At 52.3% G+C, this 11,398-nt stretch overlaps 1 protein-coding gene across 1 annotated transcript in view; it reads left to right on the top strand.

The window, feature by feature from the left end:
• LOC107111735 (protein KHNYN-like) overlaps nt 1-11,398 on the top strand; it is a 31,146-nt gene that overhangs the window by 250 nt on the left and 19,498 nt on the right. Inside the window, exons 2-3 of the mRNA XM_015412749.1 lie at nt 5,846-6,141; nt 8,514-10,357. Coding sequence (XP_015268235.1) covers nt 5,923-6,141; nt 8,514-10,357 — 2,063 coding nt within the window. The 5' untranslated portion in view covers nt 5,846-5,922. The remainder of the gene's footprint in view (nt 1-5,845; nt 6,142-8,513; nt 10,358-11,398) is intronic.

The raw sequence follows: 11,398 nt of genomic DNA, 5'->3' as shown, positions 1-11,398 counted from the left end.
GTGGGGGGGTGGGTCCCCGCGCCGCCTCCGAGCGCGATCCCGCCCTGCGGGGCAGGCGTTGCAAGGAAAGGAAACCGAGAGCCGGGGAAGCGAGGCGCTCTCTCCGGGGGTTGTCGGTAGAAGGCGAGAAGCAGCTTTGGGTCTGTCGTGCCTGTCGGTGATTGCAATTTTTATTATTATTTTCTGGCTTTTTCCTCCCTCCGAGGTGCTTTCCCGGGGGGCCGCCTCTGGCCCGTCCCATCGGTGGGGCCCCGTTCATGGGAAAGTTGCGCATGGCTGCCTTTGCACATCAACAGTCGCCGGGCACTTCCGCGCCCTCTTGTTTGTCTTGTCTTCTCGCAATGGCATCGAGCTGGGATTGCCAGTCTCCAGGGGTGACCGGGAGATCTCCCGGAATCATAACAGAGACCGGCTCCCCTGGAGGAAACGGCGGCTTCGGAGGCTGGATCCTGACATTCTACTCCACTGAGGTCCCCAGGCTACCGGTGTTCCCTCTAAGTTGAGTGAGTGTGAGCTAGCTCACAGCTTTTTAGCCTCTGGCTCACACGTTTCCCTTGGCTCAGGAAGGAGGGCTCCAGAGCAAACTAATTCATGCGGGAGCCAAATCGCCCGCTCACAACTTTAATGCGGTAGCTCACAAAGTAGGATTTTGGCTCACAAGACGCCACAGCTTAGAGGGAACATTGCAGGCTACCCCCTCAAATCTCCAGGAATTTCTTAACGGAGTTGGCAACTTGGGATGCCAGGCTCCAGGTGGGGCCTGGGGATCCCCTGGGATTACAGCTCGTCTCCGGACCACAGGGATCAGTTCCCCTGGAGAAAAGGGAGGCTTTGGAGGGTGGACTCTGTGGCATTGTACGCCACGGAGTTCTCTTCATATATTATGGCGGTTTCGGAGGGTGGACTCTGTGGCATTGTGCCCCACTGGCCTCCCCAGGCTCCACCCCCAAATCTCCTGGAATTTCCAACCTGGGATGTGGCCACCCTACCCCCCCCCCACCACCCTCTGGTGGCCTGCCAGAGGGGACCTCAGTGGTAGAGCATGCAGTGGTACATGCAGATGATCCCGGGTTCAATCCCCGGCATCTCCAGTTAAAAGGATCCAGTGGTGTGAAAGACCTCTAACTCCGAAATCTTACAGAGCCCCTTTCAGTCTGAGTAGACAAGACCGGTTTGGATCGTGTCAGACTCAGTAGAAAGCCACTTTGCGTGTGGAATAACTCGGTATGTCTCAGCCGGCAGTGTTCCCTCTAAGATGAGTTAGTGTGAGCTAGCTCACCGTTTTTTAGCCTCTGGCTCACACCTTTTTGTCTCAGCTCAGGAAGGAGGGCTCCAGAGCCAACTAGTTTATGCAGTAGCCAAATTGCTCGCTCACAACTTTTTTTTAAAAAAATTTTTATTGGTATATTAAGAACAGTATATAAACACATCATATATAATGCCAGTAGCTCACAAAGTAGAATTTTTGAAAGACCTCTACTCCGAAATCTTACAGAGCCCCTTTCAGTCTGAGTAGACAAGACCGGTTTGGATCGTGTCAGACTCAGTAGAAAGCCACTTTGCGTGTGGAATAACTTGGTATGTCTCTTAAGAGTGTTCCCTCTAAGCTGTTAGTGTGAGCTAGCTCACCGTTTTTTAGCCTCCGGCTCACACCTTTTTGTCTCAGCTCAGGAAGGAGGGCTCCAGAGCCAACTAGTTTATGCAGCAGCCAAATGGCTCGCTCACAACTTTAATCCCAGTAGCTCACAAAGTAGAAGTTTTGCTCACAAAACTCCACAGCTTAGAGGGAACATCAAGACCCAGGAGATTCACTGGGGCAAACCCAGGGTCCCTCTAGTCCAAGAGTGGATGACCGGATTCCACCCTGTGTCCAGCAATGCCCTCTGCTGTTTGTAGCAAACCAATATCTCACACGATCCAAAATCCCTGGCCTCCCTTTGCAGATAAGAAGACAAAAAATAAAATGCAATAAAAACATGAACCGGAAGGAAATGATAAGTGGGACACCCTGTGCTGCAGCCAAATTAAATGAATTTGGGAAAGCGTCAACGGATATAGTTGTCTATGTGGTTTAAAGAACACAAAAACGCCTTTTTAAAAAAGATCTAAAGAAAACATTTTAATTTCAATAATAAAACCGAAGACTTGTGCCTCGGCATTATTGACTGATCAGGATACTAGGAGGCAGGGGTCATTTAGTAGAAAAAGAAGTGCCGGAGCTCATTAGCATAACTTATTAGCATAACTTATTTGCATATGCCACACCTCCTGACATCACTGGACGTGTGTCAGAAGGCAACACCCACCGCTCAGGCTCCACTGGACTGTTTTGGATTGCTAGCTATTGGGGGGGAAACGTGCAGATCTGTCCTCGCAGAGGAGGGAGAGCTTGTACCTGAAGGTGTGTGTGTGGGGGGTCTGCAACTGACCTGGCTGCTTCTTGCTCCTCGTGGCCGACTGAGGGCTGCTGGGAGCAGGGGGCGGGGCTTGTTGCATGTGCCCGCCCCCTGGGCTCCTTACCACCAGAGCTCCGCTCCTGTGCGCTCCCGCAGGAAATGACCCCTGCTAGAAGGCAAGAGTCAGTTGATGCCATATTGGTCAATTTGAGAAATATGTTATTTTCCTGCTTCAAGTTACAGGAATAGAGGCCATTTTATATCTGTATTTAGCTATATGTATAACCTAGCAGCCTGTGAGAAATTGCAAGAAGGTACAATCATTTGGAAACTTGTCCTCCACTCACAGATCTCCCCCTTTGTAAAATCTTTTGACAGGCCTGAGGAGGGTATTGCCTCTACACTTTTGCTTGACTCTGAACTTTACAGAATGCGGTGCCTCCTGGAGCATGCTCAGTCCTTGTCCTGGCAATGTGTTTTGGCTTGATTTATAGGACACCTTTTGCTGCATACCTAAGGATGCCCCGAGTCATCTAAGGGACCTTGACAGTGCACAGGCCTCAGTGATTGGCAGCTGGGGCTACTCGTGGCCCGACTGAGGGCTGCTGGGAGCAGGGGGCGGGGTTTGTTGCATGTGCCCGCCCCCTGGGCTCTTTACTGCCAGAGCTCCGCTCCTGTGCGCTCCCGCAGGAAATTACCCCTGCTAGAAGGCAAGAGTCAGTTGATGCCATATTGGTCAATTTGAGAAATATGTTATTTTCCTGCTTCAAGTTACAGGAATAGAGGCCATTTTATATCTGTATTTAGCTATATGTATAACATAGCAGCCTGTGAGAAATTGCAAGAAGGGACAATAATTTGTTCTTCACTCACAAATCTCCCCCTTAGTAAAATCTTTGACAGGCCTGAGGAGGGTATTGCCTCTACACTTTTGCTTGACTCTGAACTGCTTTCAGAATGCGGTGCCTCCTGGAGCATGCTCAGTCCTTGTCCTGGCAGTGTGTTTTGGGTTGATTTATAGGACACATTTTGCTGCATACCTAAGGATGCCCCGAGTCATGTAAGGGACCTTGACAATGGACAGGCCTCAGTGATTGGCAGCTGGGGCTACCCACTTAACTACTTGCTAGAAGTCAAGACTCTGGCTCGCACTCTTCTGGTCACGTGATTCTGATGCCATGTGTTTAAAGCTTTTCCAGGTCCTGGACAGCTGAGGGTTGCCACCCTCAAATGACAACAGGCACTTGTAGACTTACGGCAAATGGTGTGAATTGAGCTTTGATCATATTCAATACAATCAAATGACTATATTTAGGCGTCCAGTGGCAGCTTTAAGACCTACAAAGTTGCTTTTTGGGTATAAGCTTTTTGTGTGCATGCACGCTTCTTCGGATACTTTTTTGGTCTTAGAGGTGCCACTGGACCCCACCTTTCTTCTGCTGCTTCAGACCTCCACGGCTACCCCACCTGAGTTTATTTAGCTATGTTATTTATAACCCACCTTTCTCACGTGGACTCAAGGCAGATTACACGGAGTGAGTCGACACAGTCAACAAGACGGGCTATTCAGTCAACAGTGAAATAGGATATCGGGGGTAGAACCAACCAGAAATCTAAAAAAATAGGCTATCTTTAGTTAGGGTCGGCCTGTTCTCCGTTGCATTCGAGCTCCTTGGGCTTCCCTCACTGCAAAACGTCTGGCTGCTGGCGTGTTGGGCCTGGTTCTGTGAGAATATAAGGCAGCCCTTGCCAAGAGTTACTCCCAGGCTTCCCACACAGTGTTTAAAACAAACAACCTGGGTGTAATCCCCTCCCCGTTATTTGTTCTGAGTTCACTGGCCTTGAGGAGAGTCCAAGATAACAAAACCCTACAGCCTAATCTCGGAATGTATTAACCAGCAGTGTCTTTGGGTTAAGTGTGTGCGCTCGTTTTTCTACTGCCCTTAATAGTGAAACCCTAAGCACAGTTATACACTTTAAAAAGTGCCTTGGCGGTTTGGGGACTGTGCCGTGAGCAGGGGTCATTTCCTGCAGGAGCGCACGGGAGCGGAGCTCCGGCAGTAAAGAGCCCAGGGGGCGGGCACATGCAACGAGCCCCACCCACTGCTCCCAGCAGCCCTCAGTCAGAGCAAGAAGCAGCCAGGTAGGTTGCAGAGCCCCCCCTCCCCCAGCTCCCTGGCCCAAAGCAGTCCAGTGGCACCTTTAAGACCAAGTTTTAGTCAGGTACAAGCTCTCCCTCCTCTGCGAGGACAGATCTGCAGGTTCCTCCCCTCCCCCAATAGCTAGCAATCCAAAACAGTCCAGTGGAGCCTAAGCGGTGGGTGTTGCCTTCTGACACACTTCCAGTGATGTCAGGGGGTGTGGCATATGCAAATAAGTTATGCTAATGAGTTATGCTAATGAGCTCCTGCACCTCCTCTTCTACAAAATGACCCCTGGCCGTGAGTATTATAAACCACACGGATTGTGGCAAGAGAGGGTAGGAAGGCGGTTAAACAAACAAAACCGATATTTCAGTCCATGTGCATTTAAAGTTATCTTGATCATCCCGAGGACTAGAAACTTGAATGTTTAAATTAAAACAATTAGAACGTTGGAAAGCTGAAATTTTCTGGAACAAATATGTGGTGTTTCTGGGGAATGCTAAAGTATGCCCAGCTCAAACCCTAACTCGGGGCCGGTTATCCCTTTCCTTGTGCTTCCAGCCATGAGTCTTGTTCCCCCCTTTATGGCAAGGGTGGCCAAGCATGCTTAATGTAAGAGCCACATAGACTAAACATAAGATGTTTGAGAGCCACAAGACATGAACAAATATAACCCACAAGAAAGGTGGAAAGAAAGCAAATAGATGGGGGAGGGAGAGGTGGAAAGAAAGCCACTTTAAATGCATCTTCCAAGACCCCCACGTCAGCTGGCTTGGAGAAGGGGTTTAAAGAGACAAATGCCTTCTCCAAGCCGGACGCATTTAAAGTTGCTTTCTTTCTCTGCTCCCCCCCCCATCTCAAGCCTACCCGGGGAAGGGAACACTGGCTGTGGAAGGGAGGTGCCTCCCCTTCGCTTCCCCAGCCAGCCTGCCGGGAGAGCCACAAAGTATGAGTGAAAGAGCCACATGTGGCTCCCAAACCGCAGTTTGGCCACCCCTGCTTTATGGTTTCCCTCACCTTCCCTTTCTTTTCCCACTTCTGGTACAGAGCCTTGCAGAAGCAGAGATGTGGTATACGCACAGTGGTTAGAGTTTGGGAGGTTTGAAGGTTCACACTTGGCCTAACCCACCTCACATGGTTGTTATGAGGATAACATGGGGGGGGGATGATATTGTAAGATGCCTTGGGTTCCCACTGGGACCAAAGCGGGGGATAAATCTACCAATAAACGATTGTTAATTTTTGTAAGCAAAGGGACATTGGAGATACTCTTTTTTTCCAACAAACTGTTCCCTCCCCCCACAGCTTCTACGCCACACAAAGGCCCCCACTGTCACAGAAACAGAGCGTGACGCCAGGACCGGAGGCCGTGATTTCCCACCATGCCGAGCGGCGGCAGGACCCTGGACGAATTTGCCGTGCCCGAGGCGGCGCAGGAGATGATGACGGTCCACCGCCCGCGGATTGAGCAGCTCTTCAGGGTGGAGCTGAACGTCCTGGGGGTGCTGGAGTTGGCGCAGAGTCCCGACGGGGAGCCCCAGGGCGAGAGGAAGATCTGGCTGCAGCTGCAGGGATGTAGGGAGAATCTGCAGAGGGCGAAGGTGAGAGGGCTGGAACTGGGATCTGGGCAGGGAGGGAAGGGAAGGGCTCTTGGGACGAGTACAAACGATGGGCCAGGTTTAGCCGGCCTTTTCACTCAGTCTTGCCCAGCGCTGCCTTATACAGCCCCCATCCCACGTGGCTTTTGTCCAGGGCTCTTTTTGTAGACAAAGCCCAGCAGGAACTCATTAGCATAATAGGCCACACCCAACAGCCGAAACTCATTAGCCTATTAGGCCACACCCCCGACAGCACAGCTCATTAGCACATTAGGACGCACCCCCGTGTTACCAGAAGTGTGGTCATCCAGCCACACCCACCTTTTGCTTGTTATTCCGTTTACCTTGTTTGTTGTCAAAACCCAGGGCCTTTTTTGTAGCAGGAACTCCTTTGCATGTTAGGCCACACACCCCTAACGTGGCCAATCCTAATGAGTTTCTGCTGTTGGGTGTGGCCTGTTATACTAATGAGTTCCTGCTGGGCGTGGCCAACTTGGGAGCCAGCCGGCTGTGCGTTCCTGCCCAAAAATAGCCCTGCTTTTGTCCATGAAGGTCCCATGATCCCCCAGCGCAGCCCTTTTGGGTGGTCCAAGAGGGTCCGTCCTTCCTTTTCCACCAGGGGAAAAGCTGTCTGGGTCCGACCCTATGATTTCATCCCAAATAAATGTGTTCCCCTGTTCTTGACCTCACGGTTGCCCAAGCAAGCATCCCTCCTCCGGAAAACATGGCAACATTCTCTGAGCAGAAGCCGCTGCAGATGATCTCGATGGGAATGCCGCAATGAATAGCATCTCTGTGGCCAGCTCTTCCCCATAATGGTTTGCTGGGTCAGCCCTCGATGGCTTCTCCTTGGTCAGCAGCCGTCGGTTGCTTCCCCTCCGTGATTCAGAAAGGAGAAATTAGATGCGGCCAAACTGAGAATTATTTTGGTGTAGTGGTTAAGTGCGCGGACTCTAATGTGGGAGAACCAGGTTTGATTCCCCACTCCTCCACTGGCACCTGCTGGATGACCTTGGGCAAGCCACAGTTTTGTCAGAGCTGTCCTTGAAAGAGAGCCGCTTCTGTCAGAGCTCTCTCAGCCCCACCTACCTCCCAGGGTGTCTGTGGTGGGGAGGGGAAGGGAAAGGAGTTTGTAAATTGCTCTGAGACTCCTGTGGGTCGTGAAGGGTGGGGTATAAATCCAACCTCTTCTTCTCCATGCCACATTGCTGTTGCGTCTTCCTTATCGCTGTGCTGGGGAACTTTCCTGTGAGGTTGGCGTCCCTGTGACGTTGCGGGTCTAAAGGTCTGGTCCCGCTCTGACCTCCTTGATGGCCGGTACTTTAAAAAATGCAGCAGGCTTTTAAAGAGCTGGACAGAACAGGTCTTCTGGCAGAGAGGTATTGTGGCTGCATTTTGGGGAGGGGGCCGGAGCTCAGTGTCAGAGCCTCTGCTTGGCATGCAGGAGGTCCCAGGTCCAATCCCCGGCATCTCCAGTTAAGGATCAGTTAGTAGGTAAGAACATAAGAACATAAGAGATGCCAATGTTGGATCAGGCCAAAGTGGCCAGAAATACCAGGTGCCATCAGGAGGTCCACCAGTGGGGCCAGGACATTAGAAGCCCTCCCACTGTTGCCCTGTGATGTCGAAGGCCTCTGCCTAGAACCCTGGAGTGCTGTGGCCAGCCAGAGTAGACAATACTGACAGACCAGTGTTCTAACTCCGTATCAGGCAGCTTCGTTTGCTCATGTGGATCAGGCCTTGTTTGTTTGTTTTGGCTGCAAGAGACAGAGGAACGTCTGAAGCGGACTTCTATAGAACCGGACCGTCAGTCCGTCAAGATCAGTATTGTCTACTCAGACCAGCAGCAGCTCTCCAGGGTCTCAGGCTGAGGTCTTTCACGTCACCTGATCCTTTGAACTGCAGAGGCCAGGGATTGAACCTGGGACTTTCCGCGTGCCAAGCAGGTGCTCTACTGCTGAGCCATGGCTCCTCCCTGACTTCACAGCTGCACTTCTCAAGTTGCCCTAGGACAGTGGTGGCGAACCGATGGCACGGGTGCCAGAGGTGGCACTCAGAGCCCTTTCTGTGGGCACGCGTGCCATCGCCCCAGCCAGGCCCAGACCATCATTAAAGTGTCGAATTCTCTCTGCCAAATAATTTTAAGTCAATGAAAGCATTTGGGATTGCTCTCCTTACTTTGTTTGGATCATCTTAAGTTAATGTCTGAGTTGTTTTTTCTAAAGTAAAACCTCAGGTTCAGTGGCCGTGTTGGCACTTTGCAATAAATAAGTGGGTTTTGGATCGCAGTTTGGGCACTTGGCCTCTAAAACATTCGCCATCACTGCCCTAGGAGGTTGTTTGGCTTTACGGAGCTTTCTGCCCTGTTTTCCCAGGAATACATCAAAGGCCTCTGTGCCCCAGAGCTGAATGAGGAGGTTTGGTACCCTAAAGACATGCAGTGCGTCTTCCTGGGGGCCCAAGGATTGTTCTTGAACTGCCTCACCCAGGGGACATCCGCAGACCTCACTCTTCTCCGCCCTGGCTCCATTTTGGTCTCCGGCTTGGCCGAAGCCTTTGTCATGGCCCAGAGTCGAATCCAGGATTTTGTGGAAAAATACAAGAAGAACCCCAAACTGGAAGAGGAACGGGAGGCCCAGGTCAAGAGAGCCTTCCAGGAACTGGTGGAGGCCTACGATGACAAATATGCCATGGACCTCTTGATCCTACCCACGGCAGTGAAGGAGGAGTTGCTCAGCTTGGTGAAGGAGATTCAGGAAGAAGAGGGGGAGCAGAGGAATGGGTGTTTGTCGCCACCGGGCTTTAGGCAAGACCGTTTGCCACAGTGGGAAACTGAAACGGGGGGTGGCGGTAGGCCTCGGTCTCCAGGTAGGCCTCAGATTACCTCAGGTGCGCCCATGGGGCTCAGTAGAGTTCGGGGAGAGAGTAGGCTTGGGGACTCTGGCTCTGACTTCCATGCAGGCTTCACTAGGCCTCAGCAGTCTCTTCACAAGCCTCAAGGTTCTCCCCAGCCACAGTACTCAGCTAGGCCTGGAGATTTTAGGACTCACGTACCTTCCATAGTTGTTAGGCCTCGAGAGCAGACTCCGTCTCAGGTCTCAAAGGTTGACTCTCCCAAAGGTTGCGCCGAGGCTAGGCCGCAAGACTATTTGGCAGGCTTGAATGGTCTACGGGGCTGGTCTGATGAGACAACCTCCCCGAGGCTAACGCATCCCAAGAGTTCCCCCAAACCCATTCCAGTTGCTCCTCATAAGTTTCAGGTTTTTCCTGGTTTCTCAGGCCTTGCAGAGTCTTTGGAGGACCACCTAGAGGAAGGGAAGGATACTTTCCGCGCCAGGGAATCCAGCCCTGGGAGTTTGCCGGAAGAGAGCAGTGAGGAAGAGTTGTCCTCTTCTTCGTCGGACACCTTGCTGTCATCGGGGATGGAGAAGGAGTTCAAAATGAGGCTCAACTTCTTTAAAACCATGGGCTATGAGGAGCGGTTAGTCAAAAAGGTACTCTTGGAGGGTGGGGTGCGGGAGGCCCCTTCGACTATTCTGGATAGGGTCCAGATGGAGGAGGCAGGCTTGTCCAAGAAAGATGACCCTGGCCTCCTCCGAAAGGAGCCGGGGGACACAGAGCACCCTTCCCCTCCGCCGGAGAAGATCCAGGATAAAGATGAATATCTCTTGGAAGTCATCAAAACGGCAGTTGCTAATTGCGGCCACTCGCCCAGCAAGATCCCCACAGGGATACAGACAGGTGCTCCACTGGCAGACCTGCTGAGGCAACTCAACGAAAAGGAGGAACGTCAAGGTGAGGCTGAGGGGGCCGTCGGGGTATCTACAACAAAGGTGGAACATGGAGGTGTCCGAAGGGCGGCCATCTTGAATCATGAAGAATCGTCGCAGCACAGGAGCCATCAGGAGACGGGGAGGAACCGCGCATCCCCTTTCCGTGAGGATGTCCGCGTCCCACCCATTGACGCAGGCGTTCCTACTTTCTCTCCGGACAGGCCCCCCAACGCTAACCCCTTTTTCTCCACATGGGATTCTGAGGAGAGCCATTCAGCGGAAAGCTCCAGTCTAGGACCCCCCAACCCTGGCGCTGTTTCGACGGTGACTGGGGCCCAGCGCTTCGAAGAGGCGCTCAGGACTCAGTTCAAGCTCACGCTGGCCAACACACCGGGGGAGAAGAATCTGCGGAGGGTCATTATTGATGGCAGCAACGTGGCCATGATGTGAGTATGGTTTTTGGGGTGGGGGCTCGGAGTTTGGGTCAGCCTCTTCCGTTTGGCATGGTCTTCAGTATAGCGCCCTGACCTGGATGGCCCAGGCCAGCCCGGTCTCGTCAGATCTGGGAAGCTAAGCAGGGTCGGCCCCGGTTAGTATTTGGATGGGAGACCACCAGAGAAGTCCAGGGTTGCGACCCAGGCAGTGGCAAACCGCCTCTGAACGTCTCTTGCCTTGGAGACTCAGGGTCGCAATAAGTTGGCTGTGACCTGAAGGCACTTTCCACCACCACTCAGCATATGAGGTTAGTTTTTCTCAGGTCTCTTTTTGTAGAAAAAGCCCAGCAGGAACTCATTAGCATAACAGGCCACACCCAACAGCAGAGACTCATTAGCATATTAGACCACACCCCCATGCATTCCCTTGGTTTGCCTGGGCAAGCCCCCCTTTGAAGGGAAGGGGAGGCATTTAAACGCCTCCCCGATCCTTCCAGGGTCCCTTCTGGCCCACCCACCTCGGAGTTTCCTGGGGTGTGTGTGTCGCTCTCCAGGCCTTCCCTCTGTAGCCTCGCATGCAGAGGTTTTGGCTGTAGTGGGCGTGGCCAACTCTGAAGCCAGCCGGAACTCCGTTCCTGTGCGTTCCTGCCCAAAAATGGCCCTGATTTTTCTACAGCAGTGGCTTGCAGGCTGTACTCACAAAGTTCACAAACGGAAAGCAAAGACAAAGGCGTGTGTTCCTGCCCAAAAATGGCCCTGGTTTTTCTACAGCAGTGGCTTGCGAGCTGTACTCAGAGTTCACAAACGGAAAGCAAAGACAAAGGTAGCGTTCAACCATGAGTTTTGGTGTGATCTCTTGCGTTTCCAAGTAGGACTCACTGGACATGGCCGATGCTCTGTGTGGACCGACAAGAACGGTCCAGTGTTCCCTCTGAGCTGAGTTAGTGTGAGCTAGCTCTCAGTTTTTTAGCCTCCGGCTCACACAGTTTTCTCTTAGCTCGGGACGGAGGGCTCCAGACTCGCAGTGTTCCCTCTAAGCTGAGTTAGTGTGAG

Source organism: Gekko japonicus, unplaced genomic scaffold (genome assembly GCF_001447785.1).
Source record: "Gekko japonicus isolate JY-2015 unplaced genomic scaffold, Gekko_japonicus_V1.1 scaffold669, whole genome shotgun sequence".
NCBI classification, from domain to species: Eukaryota; Metazoa; Chordata; class Lepidosauria; order Squamata; family Gekkonidae; genus Gekko; species Gekko japonicus.
The sequence above is the reverse complement of the archived record's forward strand: the minus strand, read 5'-3'. Positions and strand labels throughout refer to the sequence as shown.